Raw genomic sequence first — 18,927 nt, 5'->3', positions numbered from 1 at the left:
ATCCCTTACTGTGTCCTTCGATGGTGTTGGCATGTTGAACAGCAGCAGGGGGGGAGGAAGAACGGAAAGGCGAAGGCCTCGTGAGTCACATCTGCTCGTGCTGTTGTCTCGGAGCAGAGGCAGAAGGGGTGGTAGGTGAGGGGAGCAGCTCGTACTGGGTGGTATACCAACAGGTTGTCTTCTGTGAGTTATGTGGAGGCATGCAGTGAATGGTACGTGCAAATAAGATGGAAGGAAGAAACAGAGGGTGGGGCATCGGCCATCTGCGAGGGGGGGAGACCTCTCGTGGTGAGTGACGAGCCACACATGGCCTCGAGCGCTTTGAGGTGGACTGACCACTGCATCATCAATGGCCGGCCTTGGCGAAGAAGCCACCAACACATGGACAAGAAGACCGAGGAGGAGGATGGATTATTATTCCGTCTCTCTCTTTCTCTCTCTCTCTGTGACACACAAACTATAAGTAAAGAAAACATCTATATATTTTGATATTTATTTCATATGTATAATATTCATACTTTGTTTTGATTTGTAAAATGAGATGTTAGAGCCTATAAATATGGATACTTTCTCTAATAAATTAATCTTTTGCGATTAAAATCTCATATATGATATATTTAGTCTTTTATATTATTAATCATCTAAATAAAATCTTCTTTATGTCTTTCTTAAGATATCGAGATAGATTAATGTATTATATATTATTATATATAATATAATAATAATAATAAATAAAAATAATATATTATTTTCTTTCTCGTATATGATGTTTCTTATTAATCATTCAAATGAAATCTTCATTATGCACAAAAAAAAATATAGTAACTATTTATGCCTTTCTTAAGACATAAACAATACAGTAAATTATTATTATTTTCTTCTGAAAGCTGCTCATATATAATTTACTTATAGAACTTTTAGGAATCCACACACACAACATATAAGCACCGACCTCTCGGCCATTAAATTACCACTACTCAGCTATTATATATAACCCATCAATCAATGCTCAATTCAATCACAATTTAGCTTATATTTGAGCATCGAAAGAAACATCACTGAAACTTGCTGAGAAAGTTCCAAGTGGATTCCCCACCCACAATGCGTGCGTTTACTGAGACACATCTCTGTAGTACATGAAATAACGTTATACAACTAAAAGAAAAACGTAATAAGGTTTTCTTTCAGACCCCACAATCGTCGTGTAGTCGACTGTTCAATGGAACGAGGTGCAGTGGGAATGTCAACTAAATCTTGAGGTGTGTCCCATCGCTGGATTCGCTGCTTTCGAAGGCTACAAGACAAGCCTCATTAGGTGGCAAAACCTGCTTAGATTAGCGGCCGTCATGTGGCAAAAGCACTAATTGCTCATCAACGTATCTTAGATGTAGTTTACCGAGGTCTTATCTTAAAAGAAATGAAAAAAAAAAAGAATGCTATGATACCGATAAGATTTTAAAATTTTATCATCGCTCTGATACCAATTGATAAGATCCTACGATTTTATCCGGAAGAAATAAGAGAAAAGGAAACGATAATGATTGCTTTGAGGGGATCGGTCTCCTTGATCGCTTCGAGGGAATCAAGGGAATCGGTCTCCTAGGATTTATCCACGGAGTGAAATAACATTTCATTGATTGATTGATTGATTCCAAAAGAAATGATTACATCATTATTTATAGAATTCCACCGGTCCATCAAGATTTGGACTCTTAATAATAAATAAATATTAAATAAATCTCTACCACCTGACTCTAACTAAACTCAATAAGCAACTGAATTAAATCGACTCAATAAATATTATTCAAAAGCTCGATCCTAACATTTACTTCTCCTGTGGTTATCTAAAACCCTAAATTATTAGGTTCATAACTATAGTTCCTTTAATATATAAGATTTAATATATGTATGCATAAATTTTTTAATATATAATCGAAGGAGTCTTAAAACGTTGGATTTGATGTACATCTATAATGACTAAGATTAAATATGTTCCTTTAGATTATGTTAGTAACAAAACGAAATGTAACGAAGAAATATATGAATAAATAATATCTATCTCGATTATTGTGATCCCATGAACTTTTATAATCGATTCGATAATAAATAATTATTTTTGGTGTCTTTAGTATTAACTGAATTATCATCACATGTGAATCGGAGTCATGATAGAGGATAAATGTATCATGGTAAATATTTTGGATAAGTTGATATAGAATCACATAGATTTCTTGTGAGGAAAGGTAAGACAAGAAGCTTCTTCTCCCTCTTCTATAATGCAAGGTGGGTGGGACACTCAAGTGGGCAAGCTTTTGAATTGTAAGAAGGAGCAATGGTGTCATCAGATAAGACAGCATCACAGCTTATTTGATTCTTAATTGTAATGCTGTGATTTAGCACCTTTTATCTGCTTTTATGATATTGGAGATCAAATATATTGTCATGCAAACATCAACTCCATGCATGTTCTTCACCATTAAAAGGTGGAAGCCCAACTCATGAGCCTCAAAAGAGGCATACAGAAGACATCATCAGTTCATGTGATCCAATCACTTGGTTTTACTCTCTCTCTCTCTCTCTCTCTCTCTCTCTCTCTCTCTCTCTCTCTCTCTGTCTTTTTGTATATTTATATAGTATTTTATTTTATTTTATTTTATACATGTGAAATCTTACTGGGCATTATAAATGCTCATCAGATTGCTATTTATGCAGCCACTTTATATTGCCTCTCCTGCGCAAACATCTGTGCTGCTCCAACCATGGAAGAGCCACTCGGCCATGATTGTGAAGCTAACTCCTCCTCTTCCTCTTTATCTACTGTCACATGCTCCTCCTCTTCCTCCTCCTCCTCTTCCTTGTTCTCCATTACCGCCTCTTCATGTCCCGGTGTCCATGGCTCGAAGAACATAAAGAGGACTTCCAAGAGAATGGCTGAGGCTACGGCTGGTGGTGGTGGTGGTGAAGGTAGGAAGAGAAGTAAGGATGGGAAGCATCCTGTATACCACGGCGTCCGGATGCGGAGTTGGGGCAAATGGGTGTCGGAGATCCGCGAGCCGAGGAAGAAGTCGAGGATCTGGCTGGGGACGTTTCCGACGGCAGAGATGGCGGCCCGAGCTCACGACGTGGCCGCGATGGCCATCAAGGGCCAGTCGGCGCACCTCAATTTCCCCGAGTTGGCCGCAGAGCTCCCTCGGCCCGCCACCGCTTCCCCCAAGGACATCCAGGCGGCGGCGGCGCTGGCCGCCGCCGCCACGTTCTGCGCTCGCGGCGACCTGACGCCGTGTACCAGCTCGGAGTGCTCCGGGCCGGGCCAGGCAGAGCCGCCGGCCTCCAGCTCCCCGACGGGCGACATCGACGACGCGCTCTTCGACCTGCCGGATCTCCTTCTTGATCTCAGACAAGGGTTCTGCTACTCCTCCTCCTCCTCTTCCTCGTGGCTCCCTTCTAATGACGACGACGGCGTCGAGTTCCGGATCGAGGAGCCATTCTTGTGGGAGTACTATTAGACCTCAAGCGCACACGGAACTCTCCTCCGCATTTGCCGGCATGAACAGTGGAAGCAGCACCCGCACTGTTCATCAAGCCTACCTTGTCAGGTTCAAGTGCAGCTCCCTCCTCATCAACCGGACGAGGAAGCTCCTCAGATCTGTTGCCTCACTTACGCAGCCGCTTCCGATGCAAGTCTTCCGCAAGAACTCCACTTCTCCATGTACAATAACGAAGCAAGAACGAGCACGTTTACTCCTCCTCTACTTGACAAGTGTGTTTATGATGCCATATACGAGTGAAAGTAAGGTTTGGATTCATGTGTTTGTGAGTAAGGAATGGGATTCAAGGTGATGATTGTTATCAGATTTCTTTGCTGAATTGGAGAGCACTCGCTTTGATCATTTATGCTCTGCTCCTACTGATAATGGTGACAAAAAAAAGCACAAGTAGCACACTTCGTTTTCTAACAGGAATATCTCCATTATTTAGTCACAAACATGATCTCTCACCACTATGTGAGATCTCTTATCTAGTGGAGAGTCCATTGATGATAATGATATCTATAAAGAGAGGTTAATCAAATCCTAAAGGTAAAGGACAAGAGGGTAAAAGAGTGATCAATGATGCTGACATTGAAATCAGATTGACCTCTCCTTTTGGTATCTCTTCTTTTGTCTCCCTCTATTTGTTTTAGCTTCAGGTAAAGCTAATTGCTCGTTGAGCAGCCAGTTGGTGTTCACATATTGGTAGGGTGAATACGAATCCTTTTTGAGATATATCCTAACTATGAATCCTTTTTTGTATGAGATGATTGAAGGATTCTCTTTTTCTCTATATATATAAGCTTTCCATTTCAGTCAGGTTCTTTCATCCATGGGGAAGTGGTGAGGCTGTAGTTCTACCTTTTCGGATCAAGAAATTTTAGTACACTACCTGGGGTTGCTGTTCTTGGCAGAGTCACATGAAAACAGTGCTTCAAGAGTGCAGAAGAATTTTGAACTTTGACTGCTGAACACTAACAAGGATTCATTTCAATTTTACCTTTTTTTCTGGGGGGGAGGGGGGGGGGGTTGTGTCATGATCTCTCATTTATTGAAAATGTGTATGGTTTTCTGTATGATTGAAGACACAGAGCAATGGTGATGGAACAGTCTACTGCCACTAACAAGTGCATCTCACAGGAAAAAGCAATTAGGTGACAAAAACTCTGGTGTCACTTTCCAAGATGACAAAGATAATGGGACAGTTGATGCAGACTAACACCATCAAGAGCTGGGTTAATCCAGGGTTGTCATGTATCCAAGTTGCAGAGAAATGAGAAATCTAACACCTTAGAACAATAATGAGTGACACAAGATGTTATGTGAGTGCAGGCTGGGAGGACAAATGGCAGCAGAAACAGCAGGCAGTGGAAGTGCCCCTCAATCCCATGAATGCTTGAACAGGGACAGGTATATACAAATGATGACAGAGCCGAAGGGAATTATTGTTGAGTAAATTGATGATGCAGATTGGGTCCTCAAAAACCCTTTGATGAGTGGCAGTAGATAAATGTTGAAAGAGGAGCCTCACCAGAAATCTGCCTTCATGGTCATGTCATTGCATAGGTCAGTATGTGCATTCAAGCAGCAATTATCTCAAGTTTTTGCATCTGAGGGAAGGAAGAAAGCTTGTGTCAGCTGCCAGAGCACACTTTTCTAAAACAAATGGTCATGTTTATCGTTCTGAGATCCTTCGATTTTGTTTTGTTTGTGATGTTTTCTTCCCTTTAGACTTGCAGAAGAACACAATACTATGCTTGCACTGCAGTGTCTGGTGATCCTTTGTTCACCATCCAATAGAAGTAACAGTTTCTCTGATAAGGGTAAGCTTTTGTTCAGTACCGAAAGAAAGGGTGACTGATGCAATGCTCCATCAGTTGCAAGTAATGAGTAGATGATGAGACAAAAAGATTCAATGGTTTTGCTTGACTTAACCTAACAATGGTCTTCCATAAAGCTGGACAAGCCCGGCACAAGCAAAGCATAAAGGCTTCTTCTCACATCGAAATGCATATTCTTTCATTGCATGAGAAGGGAAGGAAGGGGCAATCCTCACAGCCAGCCTTTTGCTTTTAAAAGAAGTTGAGGATGTGCCTCTTTTACCACTATCATGAGATGCTGCTTGTATGCTTTTGATGCATGTTTTCTTCCCTGACATTATTCTAGTTTACCTTTGGGACCAAACAGACTGGGGAAGAAGCTTCATGTCACCAAACAGCTACAGCAACTGATGAGATCTACATGACAATCTTGATCACGAAGAGGTGAAGAAGAATCATTATTTGATCAACTAATGTGACACATTATGTCCTTTTCTGTTGAGGATCCTTTAATTCCAGCAAAGAAGACACTGACAGATGCTCTTGTGTTCCTCCTATCAGAGAGAGGTTCACATGCTTCCCACATATTGCAATACCAGATGTGCCAGTAGCCAGGCCAAGCAACGCCTGGAGTAGGATGTGACCTACCCATTGGTGCACCCATCAATCTACACTAGCTTTTCCACTGGGACATGATCACCTAAACTTTCTTCACTGTTTGTTATACATGAATTCTTGATGGAATTGTTGTGCAAATAAATTTAATTGTTTCCAACGCGTTCACAAAGAAATAGAAAATCAAATTATTTTCAATGATAAGTAGGGAATTCTTTCAGCATCTGCCCCAGCCATGTTTGTCCTCTGATTCCATTAAGGTCACCACACCCTTCCATCGATCTGCTTGTTCTCAAGTCACCAGATGAAGTGAGAGAGCAATTGAAGTCGATGGCAAGATGATGGATGGATGGATGGTTTGGAGGAGAAAACAATGGACTACCCACCTCTTGATGCCCAAATTATTGTCACAAATGCAGCACTCATCACACCACTAGTGCCGAAGCAGGTTGTCCTTTTTATTCGATAGTTGGGGCGGCCTTATCAGACACCACATACTTGAGAGAAGTACATTGCGATTGAGAGGAACACAATCCCCACTCAGATATTATATACAACAATGAGAACGTTCTGGACATCACATTACAGCCGCATTGCCCTGTGTTGTGTTTGCACAGAGACTATATAGTTTATTCCCCCCACAAAAGAAATATATAGACAACATAATACGAAGAACATTCTTTTCCATCTTTATGATCTGCGCAAGAACACACAAAATTTCACAGCACCCATCATTTATGTCTAACTTATAATTTCCAACAGACACTGAACGACGATATCATGTCTCAAACTACATTTGGTCTAATGATAACAAAATTTTCGATGGCAAACTTCAGCCACCACAACAACAGAACAAAGATGCATCGTTATAGCACGATAAGAACTGAATACCTAAAGGGAAAATCTAAATCGTGAAAGCCTTTTAAGTAAAAGAATTGAACTTGTACCATTACTTTGACCCAGGGAAATAGATGCAGTGATATAACATGGTATATTCCATGGGAACAAACTGAAAGTATCTTATAAATTATTACAAACTGGCTTCAAACAAATTTTTGCACCACCGCCGGATGCAAGCTAAGCAAGCTCAACCTGGATCTCAATTAATAGAAACTATGAAACAATAGAATGACAGGAACAGGCTGCTGGTGCAGTAATATGGGTGTAGATGGAGCTTGGCGTAGGTTAGTAAGAAGACCATATGAGCGCGGGATCTTGAAAAGCCCCGTGCCTATTCAATCCCAAGCTATGTTACAAACAATAAGCTTCAAAGATACAAGAATTGGTTGAAGCAACACAACCCAGTCACTGCCACAATGGTTTTTGCTTTCTTTCTTGCGCTCAAGCATCATCTAGATCCAGGATCATATGTAGATCGATTTCACGTCATTAGGCCCAAAACTCATGCCGCAAGTTCGGCACTTACGTTGACGGCTATCAATGGTTTTTTGAACACATTGATGACAGAACAAATGGAAACATTTCGTAATCACAACCTGAATACACAGGAGAAAATTGTGAAATATTTGAATAGTGTTCTGGTCAATCAGCATAGAAAGAAAAAAAAAAGAATCATCAGAAACAATCACAAGGACTTTATAAGCATAAGTGAAATGAAATGATAGTAGATTCTAGAGGACTATTACCTCCTTTTGTCGGTCATGGCAGATGCTGCACTTCAGTATCCCCCTATATTCTTTTACTTCTTGTCTAAGTTTCTGCAACACTGTGGAGCCTTTGGTTTGTTCCCTAAGAAAGGCAGCTTTCCTTGTCATGACTTCCATGCTCTCCTCAATTCTCTTCCTGTTAAACCTGCTTTTTTGGACAAAGATTCAGCAAGGCTCTAGTAGGATGAACTCGTAACCACTGGAAAATGCAGTAACCATGTAGCTAGGTACCTCTCCTTCCTTAATTCTATCAGCAAATCTGCAATATCCAGGCGGCTTTTCTCAACTTTAGTTAGCGCTCCATCAAGTGACTGCCTCAATTTGTAAGACTCAGTCTGCACCTCCAAGAATCTTTTCTTGGTATTATCAAAAGCAGTGGTGCTTTGCCATCCATCCTCAGCAAGTTTCCCAACTTGATCTGACCATACTTTTAACTGCAGCAAATATATAGTTTACCCAAGTTTTGGGCCAAGTCTTGCAGAAGAGATTGTAAAATGACGATTATGTACCTGCTCATCCATTTGGGCAACTTTCAGGTCATATGAATCCTTCAACAAATTTGCTTGATGCAATTTTTTGTCCATGGTTTGTATCTCCCAGCGGAGTGCTTCCTGCAATTGCCGGGCTTGCACGCCTTCCATAACAAGCTAGACCAAGATTTTCAAAGTCAAGTGGCATTCTGGGGTAATGGTTATGAGAGACAAAACATAACTGAAAATAAATTTATAGATAGCACACAGACCAAATCAATGAAAAAAATTTCAAAAAGGAAATGCAAACAAAAAAGATTGAAGATAAAGCTCAAGCATCAGGAAGGGACAATTTGGCAGCAAGGCTCTGAAGCTTGATGCCATCAAATGATAGATAAATGTCAGGTTTATAAACGATTCATAAATTGTGTTGTTAAGCCCATAGAGAAAAAAAAGACCTCATGAAAATGAAGTCCCAATTTAACCAAAACACTTCATGTGAAGCAGCATGCTAGCAACTTTGAATGTTTACCTTAAATATTCAAAACAACGAAATTAATGGTGACAAAAAGGCTAGGCATAACATGTGCCACACCATTATTAATTTCTGCCCAAACAAATTTGTTGCTATCACAACCAAGGATATATCAAATCACATATCTCAATCAGAAAGAAGAGGCTAAGAAAGCCCCCCAAAATAGTCAAAGGAACTTGATAAGCATAAAAAGTATATTATCACCTTGGTGTTGTAATCATCTCTCTCTATGATTTGCTGCAAGAGATGTTGGTTTTGAGTTTGCATGTCTTCATATGCTTGTCCGATACTCTGCAGAAAGTTTTCATCTCAGTACACTAGTCCATTAATGAACAACTGTTACATATTTAAGAGGGATAGTCTAACCTCAATTTCAGATAGATAGGCTTCGCCTTCCTCATGTTTAGACTTCAGAATATCAGACAAACTCGATATTTCTCTGCATTTAGTTATTTACTGGTAATTCATCACATACCTCAGAGAGGAACCTATAGAAGCCCTACATACGCCAATCCACCACAGGAGGAACTACTAAAGGTGCTAAAAACTAGTGTTGCATGGATACGGAATCTTTATATGGATGCCTATCCATGCATCCAGTCTGGCAATGACAACAAAACAGAGGTAGAAGAGCACATGCAAAGAATTTCAAAGAAACAATACGATACTTTGTCATGTTGTAAATAAAGTTAAGCAAAGAAAGCCACTTATTATACTGCATACAGATTGTTGCTGGAACAGTATGACTGAAGAGTCTACTGTGTATTCAATTGACGAGCACACAAATAAATATCCAACATGATTTGTGGGTGTGGAGACATGATATCCATGTAATACAGCTAAAAAGTATGGCATGCTCAGAGATTTCAGTTGCAATATACAGAACCTAGTTATCTGGAGCATAGTTTGTATAGCCACGAAACATGCCACACATTAACAATAACTCTGTCCAACCAGGATGATCATAGTTACCTGTCACATTTCTCCAACTTCAGCCTTAGTTCATCGATCTCAGCTTCAGCAGAGGTTAGCCTCTTTTGGGATATTGCTTCAGCTTCAATGGCTGCCTTAACATTTGACTCCAAGTTGTGCTCATCAAGAGATGATTTAAGACTATGCACAAGAGCCCATGCCTTATATTCGTTATCCTTAGACTCTATAACATCCCTGTGGTTACAAAGAAATATAACATTTAAATTTAGTGCTGTCAATCAAGTAAAATCCATCAACAATGGCCACAGCATATAAGCCTCCCCATATCAAATATGGCATAAGCTAGAGGCTGAAAGTTATTAACCTTACCATTGTATATAGAAGAGGAATCTCAATTGACACTAAATCAGATTTACCAGCTATAAATGGTGAATATGCAACTTAAAGCATGGTATTTTGTAAGTTTTAAGGCAATTTTTCAAGAACAACAAATAAAAGAAGGCCATAATGCTTAGAACTGTTAAAAATACAATGTTTGTAGAGATTATTAAGCCAAATGTGTATCTCATCAACATGAAAGCTCGTAATACAATCAAAATAAATACAGATTTAAACCACAGCATATCCAGCATATATTTGCTGTTTCTTTTTGTTGCATAAATAAATTATCGAAGGTGCATGCATATTAAAGATTATTGGCCAAGTGACTCACAAATTACAATCTAAATGTGAAAAAGCAAGAGATGGTATTTCACAAATAAACACTAAAAAATTGAATATACTAAGACCCAATATCATTTGATTTGAAAAGCCAACATTTCTGTTAACATATTGCTTTAAAAAATGCACAAGTTCAATTAAATATAATAAGTCCGCAAACTAAAGGGCAGCAAATCCATAATTATCAGCATGAGAGACAGAAACAAATGGAGAATTAAGTGTCAGCAGTCTAATTGACTTGTGGATTTAACATATTGAGTCTATTACATGAAACATTCTCCAAAATTTAGCATACTGAGGTATACTGCAGCATGTCACTAATGCTTCCTATTCAAAAGGATGAAATTGTAAACCTGGAATCGGTGGATTCACGACTGTACATCTCTAGGAATAGCTTCAGCTCCTGATTATTCTCTCTTAAATCTTGAACCTGCATAACCATAAACATGTGACATGTATCAAAGACAAGTCAGCATCTATATACAACGTCAATAGAAAAACATCGACTCTCCAATTCCAGATAAAACTAGTGGCGTGGGAAAATAGTGCACATCACAAGAAAATATAAAACAAGTCAAGAAAGAAAAAAAAACAACTAGTCACCGACAAATGGTAATCGAGGACATGACGTGGATGCACATTTTCAAAATAAAAAAGGAACCAATTTATAATACAAATCCCAGTAGTCAAGTATTTTAGGAATGTTATGAGAAAAATAAATGGAGAAACTTGAACATTGAGGTATCAGCATACTATAAAAAATTGCACAAAAAATAGGTAAAACAGGCAAAGAAAAACATACGCCAAGCTAACAATGAACACATGTTGAAACAACACAAAGGTCCAAGAGGCAATAATTCATAGTAGCAAAAATTCCAGAATGAGAATACACAGAAATTATATTCCAAAATGACTGTAGCAGACTTGAGAAGATGCTTAGCTTACCAATGACTGCAGCTTCTTTATTTCAGATAGTTGTCTAATGGATTTGCCTGATAAAGATTTAATCTCATCCTCCTGCATCAAATATGATGTCAGTTTTTTCAAAAATCTATCAGGTCAAGCAAAATGAAGAAAATTTTCCAAAACATCCTACTGTTAAACCCTTGCCTTCCTGTGCAACACACTAGAAAGAGATTGAACTTCAGCTCGCAAAGAATGAAGTTCTATGGCAGCCTCCTTGTTTTTGTCGATTTCACTTTGCATGATTCTCAAATCTTTTGGTAGTGATGAGACAAGTGCCTTAAACTCTTTAATTATTTGTTTCCTACCTGAAACCAAAAGTATCGCTCCAAGTAAGTCCACTGCAATGAAAAAATAAACCTCACAAAGATAGTTTGAAATAGAATCAGGACACTGGACAAGATACTTGGTTCTCTTGCAGCCTCTTCTAGCTTAATCTCTAAGAGAACCCTTTCATCAGCTAGTTTCTGCAAAATCTGTTCTAGCTCGACAATTCTAGATTCAGAAAACGCAGCCACTCTCCGAGAAATGTCAGCTAATTCAACTTTCAACTTCACTTCTTTTTCACGCCAAATGAAGCTATCCTTTTCAACCTATAACAAAAATGTAGACAAATCTCAGCAGTTTAAAATGTGAGCTAATATACCCATACATAGATACAAGTATCTACCGACCAGTTACCACCTGCAATTTCTCGAGCAACGCCCGGCATTCATCCGTTTCTTTCTTTGATTTCTCCACGTACTCATTCAGCAATTGAAAAGATTTGGATGAAGAGATATTCTTAATATCCATGAAAGAATTCTGGGATGCAATTTTCCAGATGCACAAGAATCTTAGTGAAAATTAGAGAACATATTGTTATTTACACTAGAAAGCAAATGGGAAACTACACAGAACCAACCCGGAGATCAGCTACTTTCTTTGGAATTTCAATTCTCTCTACATGCAATCTTCTAATCTCTTCTAACCGGCTTGAAACTAAATCCTGGTCAACAACTCGAGTATTAAATGAAACAATCACAAATGGAAGATGACATTGCTAGAAGAGATGTGAGGTGCCAGGTATTTACAGTCAGTTCCTTGAGGGAAGATTCCATATCTTGCATATCTTTTTGTACATCTTTCTCCTTATCTCCACCTACTTGTTTGTTTCCAAAAGTTGGAAAAGCAAAACATGTGCTTTGTGCTGTATCTCTCTGCGACTTGAGGATTGTTAGTTTACAATTGCTTTCTTCCAGCTCAGCAACCGTACTTGCCGACTCCTCTTCACAAAGTTATCAGAGATGCAGATGTCAATGGTGATCAGAAATTATTCAACGTATGAGAATGTACATCGGTGTTATTCTTGAGAAACAATAAGAATTACAAGCATAAGGTAGACATTGAAGGGTAGTTACAACACATCAACTTCCCGACTCAAGCATAAAAACTTTTAAAGACTTCTGAAAGAACCTCCAATAGACTTTGACGATGTTACCTGCCAGACGTTTACATTCAGCCTTATTTTTCATATCTACATCTCGATAATGCTGGACACTGTCTGCCAACAGTCTGTGTTTGAAGTGAAGATCATTCATGCCCGCAAAAAAGTTCCTAATTTCTACCTCTAAATCCTTGGCAATCTTCTGCAATTGCCTGCTTGATTCTATTGCATACCAGAAAAACATAAACAAATCAGCAGGAACAGATCTCAAGATTGACCTAAATCAAAAAAGACAAAAAATTAACCAAATCACTGCATAAGAGAGTCTATACCATCTTCTGCTTGAGCCACCTGGTCAACAGCAGCAACAAACACCTCGTTTACATGCCACATATCATTAAGTGAACATATAATATTCTGTAAGATGTGTTTTGTTGTCAATTCTGCTCCCTGCATATTATCTCTGTCCGGAGTAGGGGATACATAATGTGAACTTTCAGTAGCACCTGCTTCCAGAAGTCTCCTCAAAAAGTCACCTTCTGTGGGGCAGGATGGTCCATCTGGGAAAAAATTAAAGAATAAATTATACAAACCCCTAAAACAATAAAAACAGAGTGAACAATAATATTGCATTCAACAATTGTTTCCCCTGGCTAGTCACAGAGAACAATGAACTATGGTTCATATCAAAAGCAATAATTTGGCAAAAATAAATGGACCAATGCCTAAATAAAAAACCACAAAAATCCCCCACGACAAAGAATGAACTGACTTCAGCCTGATCGGCCCCAAGATGTGTTTGACCTCGAAACCTCAATTGGCCTCTCAAGTCTCAACTCCGTTAAATCTCCTATTACTCAAAAGGAAGAAGCACTTTAAATCAACTCAACAAGTCCATTGGCTCTCTTAATATCTCAAACTTCTGCAAATTGATCATCCCATAACATGGTGACAGGAGGACAGATAATGACTAGTGCTTCTAAAGACAAAATCACACCAACAGTGTTCTTGTGCCGAATAAACCACAAGGTAGAATGTTTTTTGTTTAATAATCTCTAATCAAATCCTTTCCATATAAAACTAATGTTTATGTTAATAAAGAAACGTAACAGCATCTTCAAAAGCAGAACATAGCATCTCTTGATGTTTATTAGTTTGAAATGTGCCTTCGTATGGGGCTTTCTTTATTTTTCCATCCCTCTTTTATCTTTCTTTCTTTCTCCCCCCTCCCTCCCTCCCTCTCTCCCTCATTCTCTTCCTTGTATCTCATTTTGATCTTTATAAAATGTTGGTCATCAGCCATTTTCAGCAGCATCTGGGTGATTACTGTTCCATGTAACTCAAGCTACATTCTTGTCTTCCTCATGAAATGCCATGTCTGATACTCATAACAACATTTTGTTCATGATACCAAAAGAGATTTTTAGTCTAAATCATCGTATAATATACATGCATGATTTCAACTAGGATTAAGTCAACCAAATTTCACCTGTATTACATCATATAGTACATATCAAGGATTAAAATCTGAGTCCAATACCAGTGAACAGACTAGTATGGTAACAACCAAAACACAAAAAGCAGAGAGACAAAGAAAGAGAGAGAGAGAGAGGGGGGGGGGGGTGGTTGGAAGGGAGAAAAATAGGGAAGAGAAATGCACCATATGATATCATCAGAGAATATCTTTTTGCTCTAAATTGTTTAAGAAATTAACATATATCAGCATATGACTAGTCTATCACAAACTATTTTAACTTTTGTAACTGCTGAAGTCGAATACACCACAATAGGCTAAGTTAAATAGAAATTACATCCGTCACTAGATTGCTTAAGAAAACAACATATATCAGCATAAGTTAAAAAAAGAAGTGAACTACAAAAACTCTTCATATCACTACTACCTTTGAAAAAAACTCGAGTGAAAATATAGTAAAGAATTGCTGCAGAGTCACCTGTGGTGAAAAGCAAGTAGAAGGAGAATGAAGACAACCAAGTATTTGATTCCTAGGGTGATTCAACTTTGAAAATCAGAAGAAACAGGTGTTATTTTTCACGTTGGTCAAGGAAGACTTTCATATTTTCTAACATAACTCCAGCATTTAAAGAAACAATGAACTAAATTTATCTTCCATATAGGAGAACTGATATATTTCCTGAGACGACAAAAGCATGTTTTATTGGCAAAATCTCACCCTCTAAAACATGAGAATGCTTCAAGTGATGACCACTACTCGTGGATCCACTTGCACTGGCAGAAAGTGATTCCAGATCATTGACTAGCTGTCAAAACAATATATGAAACTGTTATTTTAAACCAACTCTGAAAGACTATTATAATCAAACAGAAAAAGGTAAAATAATCACTAACCCACTCCCAATAGTTATTAACCAAAAGTAAAGTGTCATCATGAATCTTCTGTTTCTCTTTGAGCTGATGAAATTTATTGTCAAGAGCAAGATACTCAAATTTCTGAGCTTCTAACTGTTCAGAGAGCTTCTGATTCTTGTATCGTAGCACAGCAAAATCGAGCTACATGAATAAAATCAATGAAAAGAGTTACATCACAAAGAAAAAAGCACAATCTCCAAAAAGCTGCCTACTCTAGATAATTCCACATTGGTAAACCTCGTACATCGAAAAAAAACAATTTTTAAGCAGTTTCTATGATGATAAAGTAGTAGGTACAGAAATATCGCTAACAAGTGATCAAGCACTATCACTATTATCCTTTTGTTAACAAGTCATATTCTCTATACAAGAAAATAAGTGACATAAATGAATTCAAAGATATAAAAGAAAAATTTTATAATAATGAAGAAATACCACAAGCATTGTTAATTTAAAAAAAAAAAACAGAAGAGTAACTAGAAACTTAATAAACTGGACATGAACTTTAACCCCGTGTATGAGCTGCACTGTGCTCCATTTCTCAGGTGCACATGAAACTCATTCGATAAGAGTGGTAGGATAATCTAACAACTTTGGACAATTTAAACCATGTGATACACTCAACCAAGAATAGAAGATAGAGAACATGGGAACTAGCATAGTAGCAGAAAGTCTGCAGCATGCTTCCTCTGGTTTCAAGTCAATGTTTTACATGTTCTTATAGCAGTTTCAGAAATAATTTTAAGGTGATTTGAGATTCCAATTATATACAACAACCAATAAATAGGGCAACTCAATCAACCAATACAAGAATTAGCAAGAAAGAAAACCCTGAAGGCAAGATGTAACAAGTCAATTCCAGTCCCACAATACAGAAAACAATCGACAACCAAAACTATTTGGTCCTATTTAAGACCTTATAAGATAATAAAAGGTGTCTTTCTTCCCTAACTTGAATGCCAAAGGTGAGGAGGACAATAGTGAGCCAATTGATCAATCAGCTGAGAGCAGAAACAAGTGTCAATATTTTATCTGACAAATGCCATAGGCTATCAAGAGAAAATACGAACATTAAACGGAGAAGTCTTCATGTATTTTAGTCGTGGAATACAAAAAGGCCATTCACATTTTCAAGCCAAATATGCTTCTCACGTCCTTAACAAGAAAAGTACCATTTATCTAAATATACCTACACAATGATATAACCATTTACAAAAAAGAAAAACTTTTACCAAAAACTCACTTTCAACATCTTACTCATGTTTGTAAAAAATTTCCGCACTGGTGATTCCAAGCTTACATACTTAGCATCACCCTTCGACAAGTAATAATAGACATAAAAAATGCAAAATAAATGTAAACATCTTTGACTATACAACAAAAATTTGAAGAAAAGGGTTATTAATTTCCTCTTGTTCAAAACAGCACTTAAGAAACTCAAACCCAAAAATTTGTGCAATACAATTAAATTTTGGTTTTTTTATAAATAACTTAAAAATTACAATAATAAACCCAAGAAACTTTACTGAGCGAGATAAAATGGAAGTTGTTCTAGTGTGTGTCCATGAATGACAGTTATGCCTCTTCTCCTAGCAGAAATCTCTGTGCCAACAGAAGCTGTCTATAGCCATCTGATCTGCTCTCTAGTTTTCCTTCTTAATTAGCTTTAATGTATCAAGAGGTACATGGAAGACTACATTTTCACTCCCCTCAAGTGTGCTAGGAGGTGAATCTGTTCAAGGAAGGAAACTTACAAGTTCCAAATCTTCCAATTCACTTGAGGCTATTTTGACTCAGTCATTGGAACATTTCTATCCCATGAGATTGTATTTTTTTGTTTTTTGACATAATGGCTGTACTCCACAATAGTTGTATGTTGTAATAAGAACGACAGACTGATAGTTGACAATTCCTAAGTTGAGAATATAGTCATGATTCTAGCAAGCGGAAAAAGTGAAGAGCCTATAACAACATCCACAACCAATCACACTTTTCCGAAAAAGACAAGATTCTTCTATACCTCTTTATTTACGCACATACAGATAGATCCATCCTCATAAGATGTAACAGAATTTTGCTGGTTATCAATTACCGAATGCAAACTCCTCCTCCATCATAAATAGGTCATGAACAAAAAAACAAATCAAGCTTAAAGCCATCAAATTGGCACTCGCAATATATATATTTCCTGTAACCCTAGAAAGAGCAATACCAATCCACGCAATAGGAAGGGAAAAGAGAACACATATAACACGGCAATTGCATTGGATCATCCACCAAAATAGACTACCAACGCAAGAAAATCCTCGAAGCACAAGGATCTTACCTTCTTGTCCTCTTTGCAAGGGGCTAACGGCTGCTTCTTGGTGGTCGCACCGGCGCTGGTGGGGGAGATGGAGCTAAAATGACGCCGCTTCCTCTCCGGCTCTCCAGTGCTCCCCATATCCCTAACCCTAGCAACAGGAAAGCTTAGGCAGATGCCCCACACTCACATACGGACCTTCCGATGCTCCCGAATCCCCAACAAAAGAAGCGGATAACCGGCACGACAAACCGGGTTCCTCGACCACAAACTAGGGATTGAAACCCTAACTCATAGATCGCACAAAACGATCAAACGCGAAGGGGGAAATAGCAGGGGAAATCCAAACTAGGGCAAGAAGGGGAACCGGCATCTTTCACAGCAAGAACCGACCTTTAACTGCTCGCCGATCTCGGATTGGATCGAGAAGAGGGTATTGGTCGGAGAAGGAGTTTGCGGGGTTTCAGATGGGGAATTAAGAAAGCGAGAGGTCACACGAACGCAGAAGCGGAGCGGGCAGAGAAGGGAGAGAGTAATACTACGGTTGTGTAAATGGTGGCACGGGAGGAGGACGGCTCGTCCTTTAGCAAATCTCTAGGAGCATTTTCGTCATTAAAAAGATGAAATCGTTTCCCCCTACCTCGCAGTGATACGTGCCCGACCAGGGAATCGAAATAAATGATAAGCGTTTATTCTACTAACTAACTATAGATTACAATTGCAGCTTAAAAATTTTATATTTTTAAATTTTATATTTTTTTTTAAATAAAATATATAATTTTATTTTATCTTAATAATTTTTTATAAAAAAATAAAAATGATAAAAAAAAGATATAATTTTAATATTTTATTATATTTTCGACTATGGATGAATATATATATATATATATATATAGCACAATTTGATAGTATGCCCTTTAACAGCATACCATAGCCACGACAGTACCGATATGAAACTTATAAGCTAATGTGGTAGACCATGTCCCCTCTCCCTTCTCTCCCCCACCCCCACCCCCCCCCCTCCCCAAACTTGTGCAAGACCGTAAAAGCGACGTCATCAGATACGAAACTACCCTAGAAGGTCCGAAATAACGTTGTCGAGTATAGAGCCACCCTAGAATGATCGGGACGACGTCGCTCGAGGAAGATCCGCACACGTCAACCGGGACAGCACCATCAAGTATAGAGCTACCTCGGAATGATTGAGACGGTGTCGCTCGAGGATGATCCGCACACGTCGACCGGAATGGCACCGTTGAGTACAGAGCCGCCCTGGAATGATCGGGACGGCGCCACTCGAGAACAATCCGCACACATCGATCGAAACGACACCGTCGAGCACAGAGGCATGGGCCTACCGCTTAAGGGCACGACCAATCTCCGTGTGCAGGTATAAAGACCCGTCACTTGGTCAACGCCAAGGGAACTGAACTCTCTCTCATTTCACCAAAAGCTAACTTAAGCTTCGAAGGGATCGAGTTGGGAAATCTCCTTCCCGACCTCGGCCTGTGTGCAGGGGTTGACGACGAAGAAGTAAGCGACAAGACCCGTAGCTTA

At 38.7% G+C, this 18,927-nt stretch overlaps 2 protein-coding genes across 5 annotated transcripts; one reads left to right on the top strand and one right to left on the bottom strand.

Moving 5' to 3' along the window:
• The first annotated feature begins 2,597 nt into the window (after positions 1 to 2,597).
• Positions 2,598 to 3,890, top strand: LOC103982617 (ethylene-responsive transcription factor ERF039). Its single transcript, XM_009399600.3, has one exon. The coding sequence runs from the start codon at positions 2,760 to 2,762 to the stop codon at positions 3,504 to 3,506; it is 747 nt and encodes a 248-aa protein (XP_009397875.2). The 5' UTR covers positions 2,598 to 2,759; the 3' UTR covers positions 3,507 to 3,890.
• Positions 3,891 to 6,933: 3,043 nt separating this feature from the next.
• LOC135611097 (E3 ubiquitin-protein ligase BRE1-like 1) lies at positions 6,934 to 17,929 on the bottom strand. 4 transcript variants are annotated; one of them, XM_065106409.1, is made up of 21 exons: positions 17,764 to 17,922; positions 17,395 to 17,629; positions 15,048 to 15,209; positions 14,872 to 14,959; positions 14,581 to 14,631; positions 13,012 to 13,239; positions 12,734 to 12,901; positions 12,327 to 12,520; positions 12,158 to 12,241; positions 11,938 to 12,057; positions 11,660 to 11,846; positions 11,401 to 11,561; positions 11,236 to 11,307; positions 10,644 to 10,720; positions 9,610 to 9,804; positions 9,004 to 9,076; positions 8,842 to 8,928; positions 8,142 to 8,279; positions 7,864 to 8,066; positions 7,612 to 7,780; positions 6,934 to 7,461 (listed from the first exon to the last, which is right to left on the bottom strand). In XM_065106409.1, the coding sequence occupies exons 2-21, from the start codon at positions 17,509 to 17,511 to the stop codon at positions 7,330 to 7,332; spliced, it is 2,706 nt and encodes a 901-aa protein (XP_064962481.1). In that variant the 5' UTR covers positions 17,512 to 17,629; positions 17,764 to 17,922; the 3' UTR covers positions 6,934 to 7,329. The 4 variants fall into 4 exon arrangements, with proteins under 4 accessions (XP_064962481.1, XP_064962482.1, XP_064962483.1 ...); XM_065106410.1 differs by having other exon boundaries at positions 7,612 to 7,777; positions 17,395 to 17,928; XM_065106411.1 differs by lacking the exon at positions 14,581 to 14,631 and having other exon boundaries at positions 17,395 to 17,929.
• Positions 17,930 to 18,927: the final 998 nt, after the last annotated feature.

The sequence above is a fragment of the Musa acuminata genome, chromosome BXJ2-4, assembly GCF_036884655.1.
Source record: "Musa acuminata AAA Group cultivar baxijiao chromosome BXJ2-4, Cavendish_Baxijiao_AAA, whole genome shotgun sequence".
Taxonomy (NCBI): domain Eukaryota; kingdom Viridiplantae; phylum Streptophyta; class Magnoliopsida; order Zingiberales; family Musaceae; genus Musa; species Musa acuminata.
The sequence above is the reverse complement of the archived record's forward strand: the minus strand, read 5'-3'. Positions and strand labels throughout refer to the sequence as shown.